Below are 16,949 nucleotides of genomic sequence, written 5' to 3'. Positions count from 1 at the left end.
GCGCCGAATTTCCTTTGGAACGAATGGACGAGTGTCTCGATATGTAAAGAAGTCGTTCAACATTTCATTCCAATGATGGCGATGATGTTGATGTTGATGGTGATGCGGGACATTCCTTGAAGCACCCAGTAATCCCAGCCTCTCGTGTAGAATGAGTCAATTCTTCGTGAGTCACCAGTCGTTCTTTCGCTTTGGTTTGTGTTTTCATGTTGGCCATTGTTGCTTGCCTCTTGTTTTGCATTGCCAAACCCGAAGAATCGAGCCGAAGAGACGGAGAAGAAAGAAGGAAGAATAAAAAAAAGATCAAGAGATCTCTGACAGAGGAGAAGGAAAAAGAGAACGCAAGCGAAATTAGACTCACGATTCGCGCACAGTCGAATGGCAATCAAAAAATAGGGTGGAACACTTAAGATGAAAATAAAACCAGTCTTTTGTATTTTAACGGGAAAATCTAACCCAAACGAAGCTAACCTCCGAATCTTGTCTTCCCTTTTTCTTTTGACTGATTGTTTGAAGAGTCTTTCCTGGTTGGATTCGGTTCGTCAAGGTCAGGCGACTCTGAAGCTTTTCTCAATTGGATGGTGAAGGATAGCTTTGATGTATTTGTTGGAAGTGTCAGAAGAAAGGGGATTTTGATTTGTTGAAGGCCGTGTAAATTAGCCAATATTCTTTGGGCTTTTATCGTGATAGGCGGCACTCAGACATAGTGGATCGAGAGGAGATATCTTCGTCTGCTTCATCTTCGTCATCGCTTCTCAAGGCACAATCGGCGTCATCCTCACTACCATCATTTGTAACACTCGTAACACTCGTCTGAACGATGTACATTACATGTCTATGGATACGAGAGCATCTAGTAGTACATACGTGCGTAGCAAATAGAGTGCGCACACATCCACGGACTCGGGAGGCATAAGCAGACCGAGCACCACCTCCACCAATGTCCATTGTGTTGGTGGTTCAAAGAGATTTCTTTTCAAATGATGAAGAAGTCTTGAACTAAATTCGTGATGACGAACCTCAGAAAAGTGAAAGAGAATGACAGAGAGTGAGAGAAAATGAGCGAGTTGAGTTGTACAATCTAAGGAACCAACTTAGTGCCCTTGTAAGCCATTACCACTAGCGAATATGTGGCCCATCCAACCAACGGATTACTTACGACGGCGTCAAATCAAAATCATGAAGAGAGATCATAATTGAAGATGGGCGTATTACTACTGTGAAATTGACCCTTTGTGCCAGGGTCCTTTTCATGTTTCTGGAGGATCACGAGGATCTTGAGAATCTGAATTCAAGCCAACCAGAGATGGCTGGGGTAGTTGCTAAATTTGAAATCTGAAAAGAATGGACCAACCGTCAAGCAAGCAAAAAACGTGTTGCTTAAACTTAAGGCCGATGATGAACATGCAGTTCATTTGGAATGGTTGATTAGATTATCGCATTGTGCAGGAAATTATGGCCATCACTGAGCTGATTTCAAAGCTAACCATGATCAATGGGGAATCCGATCGTCCTATTCACGATTACGTGTGCAAACCTTCCTATCTTGTTTGTGTCGATCGGTAGCCAGAAGCATCGCAAAGGCCACAATCATCCCCACGATCACCTCAATCCGCTTCATCACCATTATCAGCTTCTCAACGTCTCAACGTCTCATATGTGCGATGATTTTGTTTTGTTTCAGATACGATCCAGGAGTTGATCTCGAACTCGCAGGGCCAACTCCATAACATCTTCACTCGAACGTACGGGGTTCTCTACGAGAGAAATGCTATGCTTTTCCGCAAGTACTTCAGACAACTCAAGACTTATTACCAGAGGGGGAACATAAATCTTCAAGAAGCAACTTCCAGATTTTTCACCACGCTCTACCAAAAGATGTTCCAGGTAGGTTGAGTTTTTTCCTCGAATTCAACCTTTTCTCAATTGAGACGCTTGCGAGAAATTCTGGGGATACAGTAATAAGTCTTGTGGAAGAGGCTATGTGTGACTTTGTATCTTCATCCCAATCTAAAAATGCATCGAACATGAAATAAAGGGAGGGGGGAGGCGATTGAGACTCGGTCGAAATTCAGGTGTCATGATGAGGATGCGTGCCCAAATGCATGCTAGTCCGTAGTAGTGCTCTATATCTATACACTGCTTGGCGTGATTACCAAGTCATTCTACTGTAGTGTGTATGTATGCATCGCGCTAAATGCAGATATTCACTCGGAGGGTGTTCACCATTGACTCCGTTCAAAAGGGGGCATTTTGCTGTGGGATGACATCATGCCATGTCAATAATGGTGAAACCTTGCCTCTATCTACTACATACAACGTATTTTATGGCCCATGATTTTCAAAGCATGTGTCTCTACCTAAGTTGAGAATGACTATGACTGTATTGGCTCGATGGAACGAGGGTGGAAGATAGTAGTGACCTGACTAAATATGCGCTTGTCTTTTGCATTGGAATTAGGTCATGAATTCCCAATACCGCTTCGACGATGCCTACTTGAATTGTGTGGCCAGTCACATGGAAGAACAAAGGCCCTTCGGAGACATCCCCAAGAAGGTGGCCAATTCGGTGAAAAAGTCCCTGGTGGCCTCCAGGGCCTTATCCAAGGCCCTCAAGAGTGGGTTTCAAATTGCTGAGGAGATGAGACAAGTAAGGCGTATGAAAAAAAAGGAGTCGTCCTATTGCAATGAGACTTGAACCCCTCTTTTTCTACTCCCACCAGGCGAAGCCAACCACCGAATGCCTCAATGCCGTCCAAAGATTGAATTCCTGCTCCGTTTGTCAAGGCTATTCCAATATGAAACCATGCAACAGCTTCTGTTTAAATGTGATGAAAGGCTGCCTCGCTTACCATATTGAACTTCAGGACCATTGGAACAAATTCATCGGTAAGTGTTCAACTGTCCATTCTTGCCCGTCTTTTTGCCAGTTGCACATGCATGCTCTCTTCATGTCGCTTTTGGCTCCGCATGGCTTGAACATTTGAAGGAACACTGTTAATTCTGCACAGTAACATAAAAGAAAGAGAATGCTGTTGACATGAATTGGAAGTGTTTCATGAGCCTGCTAATCGCACTGTGGTGGAGTTTTATGGCCCATTGTCAAAGCGCAGGTGTGAATTGTTCGACTCCTTCCTTGTTCTTTCTTATTTTTTTTTTGTTTCAACCCATTCATTAAAACATGAAAAGAATGAGACTGAATTTGAACTTTTACTTTGATGCAGATGCGCTAATCTCTTTGGCTGATCGGTTATCCGGACCTTTCAATGTTGAAAGTGTCATCTTGCCCCTGGACATCAATATCTCGGACGCCATTATGAACCTTCAAGAATCCGGGTTCCAAATCACTCAACGCGTTTTTGAAGTATGTCAAACGCCCAGGTTGGTGACCCGTGATGCCGGTCCCCGCCCTCAATTCGGTCATAATGAAGGTCCACGACATGTTCAGCTGAGGACTCATGCTCAAAGAGCTCAGATCTCGTCGAGAGGGAAATCCGGCTTTGATAAACTCATCGCGGACCTTCGCAAAATGGTGAGATCTTTCGAAAGGAACTCCAACTTTAGTTCGTTTCCCCTAAACTTGGCTTTCATTTCAGGTTCGAAAAACTCAAGGCTTCTGGAGTACCCTGCCGTATCAAATGTGCATCTCGGATCATTTGATCCCTCTGGAAGTGGTCCATGGAAGTGGTGCCATTAGGAGCGGTATTAGTTCATCCATCAATGAAACCACGACTTGTTGGAACGGAAACGACAATTCTCCCTACAAATCAGCTGTGGTCGAGGACGGTCTGGCCCAGCAGATCCATAACCCTGAGGTCGAAATCAAGTTTGGCGATGCCATCATGAAAGAACAGCTCTTCAAACTTGAGCGTATAACCAATCAGCTCCGATTGGCTCATCGAGGTCAGGATGTCCAATGGTGGGATGACGGTGGAGCCCGTCACGACGAGGGCTCCAAGCGCGATCTGAACAAGCATTTTGAGGGTAGTGGTGAGCGGATGGATGACGGAGGAAGTGGCCACTTTGGAATAGATGACGAGGATTTCATGATAGAAGAAGGCAGTGGCGCCTGGGAGGCTGGATCTGGACTGGATTGCGATGACGAGGACGGATGTCGATGGCGACCAGAATCGGGTGGGAGACCGTCCATTACGCCTTCAAGGACCACCACCAGCACCACGACCCGGGTGCCTGATATCCAATTGGTGGAAGACGACGACGAAGACGAGGAAAAGGAGGAGGGCGAGGAGGATGGAACGCCGCATGGAGGAAGCCCCACTGCGGGCACCTCCTCGACCTTGAAGGTCATGAAAGCTGTGATTGTTTTCCTGCTGCCCACGTTTACTTGCTGGATCTCGCAAGTCTTCACAGACGCTTGGCTTTGAATTGGTCAACAAGAGCTTCATCACTCCCGCCTGGTCCATCGGTTCCATTCGCTTTTCATCCAAAGACAAAAACAAAAAATTATCAAGGCTGTGATTCTTATTCTACAATGACACAACTCCCTTGGGACGGACGTCTCCCGACCTAGAGATCTATGTTCCTCAACGACTGTATGTAGCTGCTTGCTTCTTGTCCCATGTTAACCCAGTTCCCAATGAACTTGTTTGTCATAGTTCCGATCTCTTTTGGCCCACGCTCTCCGAACCAGTTCGCGCTGCATCCACATCATTCATTCAGTCTTCAAGAAACCATTCAAAAATACATGGCGTGCTCGGAACTATTAATTAATCAAAGCCAACGCCAACGCCAATTTGTCAGCCGTTATTCAATGTCGTGATTGCTATGAACATTGTCCTTGGTGGAAGAGTTTCACTATAACTCTAAGAATAAAGTGCTTAAATCGATCAAGCATTGCCGTCCAAGTTTTTACGACTTAGGACAAGTTACGAAGTCACATAAACAGCACAATAGGTTGAAGTAAACTCTATCTACATTGAATGATTATCAAGTTGAATTACTTGATATGAAGCATCAAACAACCTTATGTCCTTGGCTTGGCGTTAAATAAGCCAGTTTCTTATTCTTAACATTCAATTTTTGTATTCGTTATTTTTTGAGCAGTTCTTGCTTGTTTGAAGATTTTGTAATTCTTAAGATAAGATTAAAATAAGTTAATTATAAAAAACGAACGAAAATCAGTCGCCAAAAAAAAAAAAGTTATGCCTTGAAAAACTTTGCTTTAGGATGCAAAATGATGATCGCAAAAGTGTTGATGCCGTGCATACAGCATCCCTTGTATCCCTGTTTAATGCTTATTTGTTTGCAATTTACCCATTAGAGATTGGGAAAGGTCACGCAGAAAAGCTAGTAGTGTATTTATTGCACCGCTATGTTTAAACAATATGCTATGCTGTTCATCAGGGCGTTAGTCATTCTCCAATAAAAGGAACGGATTACATTTACAATCGCTTTGGCCAAAAGAGTAATTCATTGCACAACTAGTACTCGCCAAAACCTGTAATGGTTCACTCGTTACAGATACTTTTCTTCAAATTTAGATGACCAATATTTCAGGTTTATTGCGTCAAAAAGACCACACTGTTTCAAACAGGCCTACATTTTGAATTTTTTCTATCAACATGTATGAATATTGACTTAGAATAGAGTTCTTCACAATTTGTTGCATTTTAATGCCTCGGGAAGTCAAAATTGTTTTTTTGTACTTTTTGGCCTGGGAAATTTGCCCGGTCTACTGCAATTTTCATCCTGGTCTTATTTCCTTGTTCAACTTTTGCTTACTTAGTCTACTAGTTTTGCTTAATGGCTATAAGCACTTCACTACTCTCATTGTTGGTTATGTTTATTTGGCTAGATGTTTGTCACGGCAATGAAAATGCACAATAGGAAAATAATTCATTCCCTACATTTTCCTTTCAATCAGGTCTCTAAAAATCCAACGGAATTAGATTGAGGAGGAGATGTAAACAACAAAGCAGTGCAAAAATACCAAGATTTATAACCACAAACACCTTCAATCTTGTTCAGAGCAATGTATTTGTTTGATTAATGGGTTTACAGTTCCTTTTTCGAAAAAACGAACGAATCACTTTAATTTCGTTCCTTGTAATTTTGGCTGTACTTTACTTACTTAAACAGTACAGTACTTACTTTACTTATTACTTTTGTACTCATTAATTGCTTTGTTCATCGAATAATACCTTGATAAAATTTGCCCTTAAAGGAGGCCATAGAAAACATATTCCCGACATTAAGAGGTTGCGCGAAATCGTGCATTGAAATACCGAGAAACTCGTGCACAAAATCTGTGTTCGGGAACATAAGCTTAAGTGCGTAAGGTTATTTCTAAAATTCAAATTTGATACCTAAGATCGGGGATTGACCCTTTGGTTGTGCCCAAACTTGTATATTGCGTTTCATTTCAATCAAACCATTCTAAAGACAAAGAATTTCATATGTGAAAATGATAGGGCTTTCAAAATATTTTGTTTACAAACTAGCTAGAGGGGGCAGCCTGTATTTAAAGATTGGCTGGTAGCGCCCTCTTTTGACGTCGAGTGCAAGTAAATTTGGCCCTCTTTCGTCGTTGTGATACTGATAAATAGTTTGCTTTCTCAAATTTGGCGTCAAAAAAAATCCTAAAATGAAACTCAAATGTTCACCATTTCACCACAGTTCTCCAGTAAAGCACGCTAGAACTTGCATTCCAAACAGTTTCCTTCACTTAGCCGTATTTCTTCACTTCTATGGTATCGAGCAACTCTTTCATTTCGTAAGCGTCATGTTTTATGATCCTTGAAGGATGAAAGATGATACTAGATACAGGAAATAAGACCGTACAATAACTTTAGTGGGAACAAGCTGCATGATAAGCTACATCCTTCAGGGTTTCCAAGAATATCGCCTTCTGGATTGAGCTCTAGCTCAAATATGAATATTTGCAGACAGAGACTAACAAGGGTTTTCGGTCAATATCGCCAGAAAAACTAGATCCGAATAAGTGTTAGACAATGTTGTGGTATGTCTCATAATAGTTATTTATTTTCTCTTTGGAGCTCGACTCCAATGCACAGAAGACTAGATTTGGATGGCAAAAATCCTCTGGATCGATTCGATTGGACTCATATTGCCGGAACATTCATTGGACACTGGAGCACTGGAGGAGGAAGATTACCACCATTGGTGACTCTTCTAGTTCTTATCGTTCTCCTTCTCCTTTCGATTGGTGGCCGGCCTCCTGGTCTCTTTTTTTTTCTTTCGAAATCTCAATTTTGGAAACATATCGTACATTTAGCATATATGGATGATAGACAATTTGACGGGAGATGGGCTCGGTCTTTGATGATAGAGCCTCGGGTTCCGAATGGTTGGGAATTTTACTCCATTGGGAGAATCAATGGACGGGGCTGGGTGTGGGTGTGGGTAGGGGTGGAGAGATCGTTTTGGATTGAGTGGATTTCAGTCGGGGCGGTGAAAAATAGGCATGAAAATGAAAATTGATAGATGATCAACAATCGAGAAGTGTTTTAGTACTAGTACTTGTACAATGATTGATCGCTATTTGTCGTGTCTTCACTTGGATCAGACAAGAATCACGGTGGAACGGCATATACGATATTGGATTGTAAGTTTTTAAGTACTCAAATGCGTATTTGTATTGGTTACTGTAATTGCAAAGCTACTTCTGAGTGGACGTGTGTGCGCTTTTGGGAGTTTTAGTGTGTGTGTGTGTGCGTGTGTGTGTACGTGTGAGTCTATGTGTTTGTGTCGATCAGTTTCAATAGTTGGGTTGATTGGGTTTGGTCTCGTACAAATATTGAGCGGTTCTTTTTTGTCTGTGAATTAACAGTGGTAGTGATAGCGTGGGAAAGAACAGAAGGCAGAAGGACAAGACGATGATTATAGGCATCTTCATCATCATATTATGATATTCAGAACAATAGTAATCGTACTAGGAGGTTCGAGGTGGTGAAGACGAATGTGACGAGGAACTCTTCCGGAGAAGCTAAAGATTGTACAGGGATGGTTATCTTCTTAAAGTGATACTATATGGTATGTCGTAGGTCATAAAGGCATCGAAATGAATCCCCCTCTCTGGTGGTATACCCGCACTTGGTGATAATCTCTTCGTTACGTTCGTTCTTTTTGCTCGTAGTTCTTATTCTTTTTTATATTCAATTCAAATGGGCGTGATGGTGATGGTGATGATGGTGGTGGTCCTAGGACAGACAGTTTGTCTACGTATTGCTGACGAATGGACGCGTGGTTGTTGGACTAAAAGTAACGATACTTGCGTACACAATCGTTCCCGATGTCCACCACGACCAAGTGCCGTTCATCCTCGCCCATCACAGCAATTCCCGTTGGCCTTTTCATGCGACAACCATCCGAGCTGATGGTCGAGTACAGTTGGCCACTTTCAAATCGAAACACTTGTATGAAAGACTTGGCCTTTTCAGTCCGTGTGGCCACGAGGAATCCGTTAGAATCACACGCCAAACCCCCGTATCGACCTTTGTTCTTGCCCTGTGAGTAGATCTCCCGGAGGAACTTGCCCTCGGGACTAAAGACTTGAATCCGCGAATCCGCCACCACAATCTCACCGGTGGCGGACACACACACTGCAGAAATGTCCTTAAACTGACCTTTGCCCGAGCCTTTCGAGCCAATTGTGTGGAGCAGCTCACCTGACACATCGAACACCAAGATCGAGCCGAAGCCATTATCGGCCACCAAAACGTGTCCTTCGTTATTCAAGGCCACGTCGATGGGCTCGACAAAGTTGTCATGAGTAAAACTGGAGACGGTCTCACCGGTGTTCATATTGATCTCGGCCACGGTCTTCGATCGCCAATTGATGACCATCAGAGATTCTTCGTTACGACCCATGCAGATCCCGGTCACGGAGCGACCCTCCAAACTACTGTTATGGATGTGATCTTGAAAATCCAGGGTGGACGAGAGTCGTTTGATCCTCGAATTGCCCGTGTCGATAACGTACACGTTGTTCATCGAGTCAACAGCCACATTGCAAGGCTGCATGAAGCCCTTATCCTTGTTGCCTTTGCTCCCAAAGGAGATCACCGGGGGATTGTGCTCAGACACGTCAAAGAACAAAGGACAGTCCTTGATCGGTCGGCCGAAGATCAACACTTTAAGACAGAAAGTTCCCGCTCTCTGGGGCGTGAATCGAAGCTCGTAAGTACCATCGCTGTTGTCGGTAAGGACCAGGTCCAGCGTTTCTCCTTGGGAATCCACCACTTCCGCCGTGACAGGATCGCCCCCTTGAGTTTGAAGGACGCCATTGTAGTCGATGGTCGTCACTTTGGCCTTCATCTCAAGATGAGCGATGGCTGTCTCCATACTAGCACGACACAGGGACGGGAACGTTTTCGAGGTCTTGATTTTGCCCAAGGCATCCAACGACTCGATGATGGTATTCAGAATATTTTCATAGTCATCGGGTAGGACGTACTGCATGTACGAATTTTCACGAGGCTCCGAGAGGGTCGACACCGTGTCCAGCTTGCAGTTCAGATCGGAAATCTTCTTCGTTATGTTCCGGACCTCCACTTGTTGACGCATGGCCTGGAAGACGAATGACAAGTTCTTTAGATCCGACATACAAACAGGAGTAATTCAAATTGAGTAAACCAATCAATCAATTGCAGCGCTCTAATGGCTGTAACTTCGTTAGTGGAACGGCTGGTCAATTGTATGTACCTGGACATCTGCATCCACTTTCGATTTTTCAGCCTGGATAATTTGCTGCTGATCCTCCAGAAGTTTTTTCTTGTCGTCTCTTGTGACTTTGACATTGTCCAGCACCTCCTGTCTCTTCTTTTCAATACTATCCAGAACCGTCTGGAACTGGGAATTTATGGCCTCAAAGGCTTCGTCGGCATTGTGATCCAAACGATGGATCTCCTCCTTTACGATGTCATTGGCCTCATTGAGCTGAAAAAGACAAGATTCATTTGAAACGTCCGTCACTTTTGCAATACATTCTTGGACCTTTTTCTTCGCAAATTTTGCTCCTTCTGTATTGTGTTACTGTATCGAGAATACTTCAAGTGGATCTTCTTGCTTAAGACCAACAAGCTCTTTTCAACTTCCTTTAATCTTGAAGCAATGTAAAATCATTTCACAGGTAATATGACTTCTGTTGCTGCTATTACATGACGAGTTATCTCAGTGCACAATGGAAAGACGGAGAGTGAAAAAAAGTTCGTTGGACGAAGAAGAGTTGCTAAAATCCAGTTCGTCGTAATGGCCCCAACAATCCAGTTCTTTCAAGTTGGTCGGTCGTTACCAACTCAGGCTTACAATTTATGGGATTCCACCAAATACAAACCATGGCAACCCTGATGCGCAATTCCAGGCCTACGGACAATTGCTCTTTGGTTAATGACAGGCACATGATGCAACTAAAAAAAAACCTTTCAAGTAGTGGTGAACCGACCATGTTACTACCAAAGATGGTTGGGAGTGGCTAGATTTTGCGTTACATAAGTAATGCAGAATCAAAAGAAGTCCCCCCCAGGGGAAAGGAAGTCGAAACAATGCCAAGAATGATGACCGTTGTAAAATACTGATTGAACTTCAAAGAGATATCACATGCACAGAGCCATTTTATTGGCCACCTACAATTTTCGTTTTCATATTGCAGTGTTCTAGTAACCCACGCTCTTTAAGGATACAAATATAATGCGCCAAACAAATTTGCTGACACAATTAGCGAGCTCTTTTTCTCATTTCCGGTAAGGTTTGATTTTACGTAAGCAAAATTGCAAATGTTTTCTTGAGAATTTCTCTAAAAATGCTCACCAGCAAACACAGCAAAGACAGGGCAGAATAGCCTCGAGTAAAAATTTAGTCTATCCTGTCCATTGATTGATGATTGCCTATTTGGGCAAGAAACAAAGTCCATAAAATGATTCTTGGCCCCCAGGAACTATAACCGTAGAGCACAATGCATGAGACAAGATAAAGTACTCACAAACAATACTAAGCTAGTTTTTTTTCTTTCTTTTCATTATAAATTCAACTCCTTTGAGTCGATCCACACTTACTTTGGCCCTGCATTCATTGGCTTTGTATATAAGAATTTCTGACATGCGCTTGATGGCGATTGAGAATGGGATGACGGTGTGATCCACATTATTCGTATGGGTCGGGGTGCCCGAGCCTCCTGGAACGCCCCCTGCCACACTACCTCCACTGGAATCGTCGGGCGAGACATGGGAGCCACCAATGCAGGAAGTACAAAAAACCGTATCACAAGTCTCGCAGAACAGGAGCTCCTGGAAAGAAAGTGAGTAAACATCAAGAGGATGGGATTTATTGAGTTTCGAATTTGAAGCCAGAGCACTGGCATAATGAGTGCACATCGTGGTACATATACACTCACTCACTTACTCACTCACAGGTGTGGATGTGGGTATGTGGGTATACATAAATGTAAAGCAATTAACCGCATGAGAGTTCAAGGGCCATATTTATTGACTTTTCATTACGGAAAGCTTTGTTTGCCATCAACCGATACAACCTTGCTCAACACGTCTCAAAGGATGATGGTGATAATGAAAATAACAATAAGGGGGTCATTTTCGTTCATCCCCTCTGTCATCTATGTAAGTAAGAACCCGTAATGAATCAGAGACCTGAGAGATAACGCCATTCGATTCAATCAAACTTGAATGCATTTTTCCCCCAACTGTGCTGAGCATTCTCCTTCGTCTTCTCAAGTGTAGAACACATATTTCCCAATTTTCTCGCAAAAATGCCAGCCTGACCACAAACGTGTCGGTCTGCCAATGGCCAATTCAAAACGTCTTGAAAGCAATTTCGGTGGGAGGTTAATGATCATCAGGCATTTCTCAGTGGGGTTCACAGCATCACATTAAGTTTGGGACAAAGACGGTAATGGTCAACTCGCATCTCCTGTCACGGATGCAGAATGTGTGCAAAAAATATCTCCCACGACCAGATAGATACTCGTTCGAGTCATGAATGTAGCAATCTCGCTGATTACAGCATCTGGCCAGGCTATACCGGGTACCTCTGTCGTTCTTGAAGCTCAATCTTGGCCTAGATTTCCCTTTCTACAATCGGGGTGAGTACACTCACGTCGAAATGAACAGGGATAGAGAGAACAGTTACCTGGTTTTGATGAATGGAGCATTTGGGAATGATCTCTCTTCGTTGTCTCGCCATCAAATCCAGCAACTGGTTCACCAGAAACGACGGAGGCAAGGCCTGGACCCCGCCCCTTGGGATTGTGATCAGCTCTCGGCAGATGGGACACCGAAATTGGCCCGTGTCACGGGCGAACGTGGCCACGATCCGATCAAGGCATTGGAGACACACTGTATGGGAACACGGAAGCAATTTGGGCAAATGTTCGCCTCCATCGTACATACCTGCAATTTGAAATGAGATCCATACCCAATGAAAGAGGAGCTATTGCTTTTTTGCAGTTCTACATTAATTTAAACGTGTGAAGGAGTGCCCCGTGGATTGTAACTTGAACACACCCGGACAAATCGCTTCAAAACAAAGGAGGTCTTAACATCCTGGTGGATCACTACTATACTACAAACAATAGGGAAGGCACAGAGTACTGTATGGTGGAGCTTTATCGTAGGCTGGTGGGTGATGAGGATGAACCAAGTGAATCAACTGCTCAAAGTAACAACATTAAGACCAGTTGTATCTTCAAGCTGTCATGTACGTAGGCTTTAGTTTAAGAACTCAACAATCCTCACCATCATCCACAACTCACCCGATTTCCTGCCATTTACTGTGTGGACCGATGCAAAATCAAACATCAAAGCATGTCAGTTCATTGAGTAAAACGAGTTAAGGTACTTACAAAGGCAGGTCCCACATGTGAGGAAGGACTCGTTGAAGTCCTCATAATCGATCGAAACCGTTTCGACGAGGTTGGAGCTCATGGACGTCATCATAGCTTGTCGGTACTCGCACCTAAAATAGACGAGGAAATCCACATGAGGATGATCATCACACTAAAAATGTATCGGCAAAGAAAGGGCATATGGGAGCTGAATGTGAAAGAAAGGACAGATGCACCGTCGTTTGTATGTAAAAGACGCAATTGTTCATACACTTGCTTTACTAAACACACTTTGTTACTAGCTAATAATGAGTCATTTGAATATACTGAGTGGGAAGGAATAAGCTTTGCAAAACGCTCTTATGTCTATAGCATGAATTGCCTGAAATTGGTTTTAATCTAATTGATCTTTCCTCCTAATTATTTTCGCCAATTAACCCGATTGCGAACTCTTTTGACAAGAATAATACAGTTCTTAACCATGCCTAATTTCCGGTCAAAATTTGTGCATTCATTTTTTCCTATATGTTCACATTAATTAGCACTATAAAGAAACATTTTACAGTAGAGCATTCCGCCCAGAAGCACTTTTAAAATGATCAGTCAATTTCTAACTCTATCTTGAGCACAAGGTATGAAATGTTTCGGCACCTTCATTTCTTCCTTAGCTCTAATTGACACCTTGTCAGCCTTAGGCACCATTGGTCGGATTCAGAATTGCTCCGAGGCTTTTGGCGTGCTTGACCAAAATCAGCTGAAGGACATAACATCAATGTTATTATCCTTATGAACGAGGTTTTTAGGGGGACTTGAGAGCATGATATCTGCATCAACCAATTTAAACATGACGTCAAAAAAAGAAATATCAAAATACAGTTTCTTCATTTGACACGTCAAACCAAATATTCGAAAAACTCTGATCAAGTCTTGTTCTCCGCCATAAAAATCAACGTTCAGATTTGGAAATAGCTTGAGCACACTGTTTCAAGTTTCACTTCTAGAAAAGTCTCGCTCTTACCATGTGTTCGGGTCAATCAGTGATTCCATGACAATACAATGACCTCAGGCTCCAATCACCCCGGTTCATTGAGGTCTTGTGCTGCAACTCAATATGTCCTCGTTTGCCAAGCTGGCTTTCATTGCAACTTGCAAGTTGGGATCGTGGGGACCTCATTCCCTTTCATCTTCACCCCAAACGTACGTATGACACTTGTAATCCCCTCATACTCTACATATGCAGAATGCAGAGTGCAGAATGCTGAATGCTGATAACAACGATTAAAGCAACAGCCAGTACGTACGTAGGGGGCATTCTATTACATCCAATACAAACATAATTTGGCCCATACACGGTAAGCGGTTTATGAGCACCAAAGCCTGGTATGTTAGTCTAGCGATTTGTGCAACTTGCCAAGAACCGGTAGTTTTAAAGGTGGCTATTGGAGCAAATCATGGTGTTATTTTTACTTGAGGGACGGAAGGGGCTTTCAACAAAATGACAGTTTTTCTTGCGCGGGTGTACTACAAACGTACCACACGAATAACAACCATGAACAGAGCTCATTGGTCGGTTTTTTGTGTACTTGGTTCTCCTGGTGAGGACTGAGGACTGACGGAAGATGACCACTGGGAAATATGAATTCATTGATAACCGTCCGGCAATATATTCCAGCCTATTTCAATATCTTATAAAACGACCCAAGTAAAGCTTTCCTAATGGCGTCTCGATCGATGTATGGTGATAATATCGGTGAGGTATCATCCTTCATCGATATGATATATTTAAGGAAGAAAAGCGACGTATTCTAGAAACAGAAACGCGTGAAACAGAAAAGCGTGTTCAGTTGAAGTACCGACCTTTGTATTTCTCAGTCTTTCCTCATTTCTCCTGTGGGGTAGACCATCATCACTTTACGAGCCAGGACTTTCAGGCACGTGCTTTTGGTCACAACAAACGTTTATGGCTAATTGTATATTAGCTTTTGCTTGATGAGTTATTTTAGATTATTTCTAACCGATATCATTCCGATGTGAGATAGAAGAATGCTTTTTATCTGCACTACCATCATGAAATCCAAACTGGAAGGGGCAATTCCCTCAATTTCGTGTAATTTGTGGTTGAGGTAAGACTGATGAGGCGCAAGATGAAGAAGCAAGAAATGTGATCAAATTTGGCTTCAATCGTGACCAGTATTAGAATGGAGGAGATAAAAATTTCATGTTTTAATCTCATCGAATGCTGGCAAGAAACGAGACTCATCTATAAATCGAAGCCAAGTCTCCATCGATGAGACGGCAATTCCAACAAATCATTCAACCGAGTTGAGTCGAACGAGCTTCCAAATTCTTCACTTAAAGCAGACTCATTTGTCATAAGGATTTGAACTGAAGTCTTGGCCTTTAAGTTCACTTCCTCCTCTCTCAATTACATTCCATGAATTCTTAGCTGAAAATTTGGTAAGTAGCAAGATTTCTGCCAAACGAAACTACATTGATCAATACGAAGACTCCAAATAGGGTATCATATTGGATTCTTTCGTTCTCAATATTCTTAGAGATCTCAATATTACACGCGATAACGACGGCCTTTTGCAAGGCGCCACAAGCCGGGAATCTGGTCATAATTCCAAATTACTCACACCATGCAAACAAATGCTCGAGGCCAGACCAATGAATGAAAGCACTATTACAGTTCCTTCTATAGGGTGTCGCATCATACATTTCGTTGCCATTTCCTAGTAAGATGAAAGTCGTTCACTAGAGTTTCTTTACAGACACTTGTAATACACCTAATGTAAAGCGGATAAGAGAATTAGATTGCCTTGTAGAGTGTTTTGAGAGTACGGAGTTCAGATAATGACAAGAAAATCTTTCCATTCGATAAGTAATGGGGGAACAGGAAACGTTCCCCCTGCCCTCTTTCATAAGGATCATTCGCCTCTTCTGATCGTGACATTTCAAACGATTTATTGGATCTTTGGTGTCCGTTCAATATTGACTTTGGCTCCACCGATTGGAGCGCCTTCATTGGGAACCGAACACCCTTCGACCAATATTAACATGCCAGAGAGGAGCTGAAATGTGCTTCTGCCATCGATTGAAGACTACACCCCAGATTGTCTCCTACATTTTTCATGTTGAACAGAGACTGGCAGTCGTTTACAACAAAAAGAGCGAATAAACGCGAGAAACTGGAGGTTTATACGACAAAATTCAAAAGCAACTGCGATAACATCATCATCATCGGGTCAAAGAATAGATTTCTTTTTTCATCATTTCCTTTTCTTAACAAATCGATCAATCGGCAAATATTTATAGGCTGTGAGTTCAAAATTATTAAAGTGTTTAAAACGAGCTGACATCGCAAGTTGTGGGTTCAATTGATCAACGTCACTTGGATGAACGTCAACATTATATCTTAAATGGCGCAGGGTGGAAATAAACGGCCACATATACCATGCTACATGCTACCACATATCATTGTTGATACTAACTTCATGACTCAAATATGATTTGTCTTCCCTAGCGAAAACCAACGGAGGTTTCATATACCGCACTGCAGGCCTCTCATTACTCAACGTCCTCTTGTTGTGTTTCGTCGATCTTTGAGCCTCCTCACTTTTCCATTTGAGTCAAGCAAGTGCTTTTTGCTACGGTCCTATCGTGTCAGCTTACTCAACACCTGGTTGTGGAACGATGGAACGAATGAAGAAATCATGTTAGGTGTGGTTTGGGAGAGACCTTGGATCGTGCAAAAATAAGTATGCGGCTTTGGTTGCCAAGCAAGCGAGCACTCATTCATTTCTTCTTGTCATGTATTCATCTATTCCCGAGGAAAAAGAATTGAGCATGGATTGAGAGCAACCTTGGATGGTTGGTTGTCTAACTTGCTTGCAGTCGGGTTGGGTATTTGAGAGGTTGGTCCGTCGGTGGGTTGTTTGGTTAGTTGGTGTCGAGGAAGCCCTTCGATCAGCAAATTTGAATGAAGTTTGAGGTCTCATGTGAAAATAAGTTGCTCGAGAAAGAGAGAGCCACCTCATCAAATCTTAGGCTAAAGCTTCTTTTTAAAAACTTCATTCAAATGCGCCCCATACATAGATAGGTAATTTCTTTTCCAGAATATTGTTCATCT

At 42.7% G+C, this 16,949-nt stretch overlaps 2 protein-coding genes across 10 annotated transcripts in view; one reads left to right on the top strand and one right to left on the bottom strand.

The window, feature by feature from the left end:
• Nucleotides 1–4,847, top strand: part of LOC131879126 (glypican-6-like) — a 25,048-nt gene extending 20,201 nt beyond the window's left edge. The window contains exons 3-7 of the mRNA XM_059225350.1: nucleotides 1,685–1,887; nucleotides 2,462–2,650; nucleotides 2,724–2,889; nucleotides 3,225–3,532; nucleotides 3,597–4,847. Coding sequence (XP_059081333.1) covers nucleotides 1,685–1,887; nucleotides 2,462–2,650; nucleotides 2,724–2,889; nucleotides 3,225–3,532; nucleotides 3,597–4,385 — 1,655 coding nt within the window. The 3' untranslated portion in view covers nucleotides 4,386–4,847. The remainder of the gene's footprint in view (nucleotides 1–1,684; nucleotides 1,888–2,461; nucleotides 2,651–2,723; nucleotides 2,890–3,224; nucleotides 3,533–3,596) is intronic.
• Nucleotides 4,848–6,974: 2,127 nt separating this feature from the next.
• LOC131879122 (tripartite motif-containing protein 2-like) overlaps nucleotides 6,975–16,949 on the bottom strand; it is a 32,419-nt gene continuing 22,444 nt past the window's right edge. For 3 of the 9 annotated variants that reach the window (XM_059225339.1, XM_059225343.1, XM_059225344.1), the window contains 6 exons: nucleotides 12,836–12,948; nucleotides 12,746–12,763; nucleotides 12,124–12,383; nucleotides 11,034–11,264; nucleotides 9,685–9,918; nucleotides 6,975–9,549 (listed from right to left, as the gene is read on the bottom strand). In XM_059225339.1, coding sequence (XP_059081322.1) covers nucleotides 8,236–9,549; nucleotides 9,685–9,918; nucleotides 11,034–11,264; nucleotides 12,124–12,383; nucleotides 12,746–12,763; nucleotides 12,836–12,948 — 2,170 coding nt within the window. In that variant the 3' untranslated portion in view covers nucleotides 6,975–8,235. Of the gene's footprint in view, nucleotides 9,550–9,684; nucleotides 9,919–11,033; nucleotides 11,265–12,123; nucleotides 12,384–12,497; nucleotides 12,643–12,745; nucleotides 12,764–12,835; nucleotides 12,949–13,835; nucleotides 13,983–16,949 lie in introns of those variants that run through there. The other 6 variants (XM_059225340.1, XM_059225346.1, XM_059225345.1 and 3 more) reach the window with 4 other exon arrangements.

Source organism: Tigriopus californicus, chromosome 4, assembly GCF_007210705.1.
Source record: "Tigriopus californicus strain San Diego chromosome 4, Tcal_SD_v2.1, whole genome shotgun sequence".
NCBI lineage: Eukaryota > Metazoa > Arthropoda > Copepoda > Harpacticoida > Harpacticidae > Tigriopus > Tigriopus californicus.
This window is presented reverse-complemented; position numbering and strand designations above follow the sequence as displayed.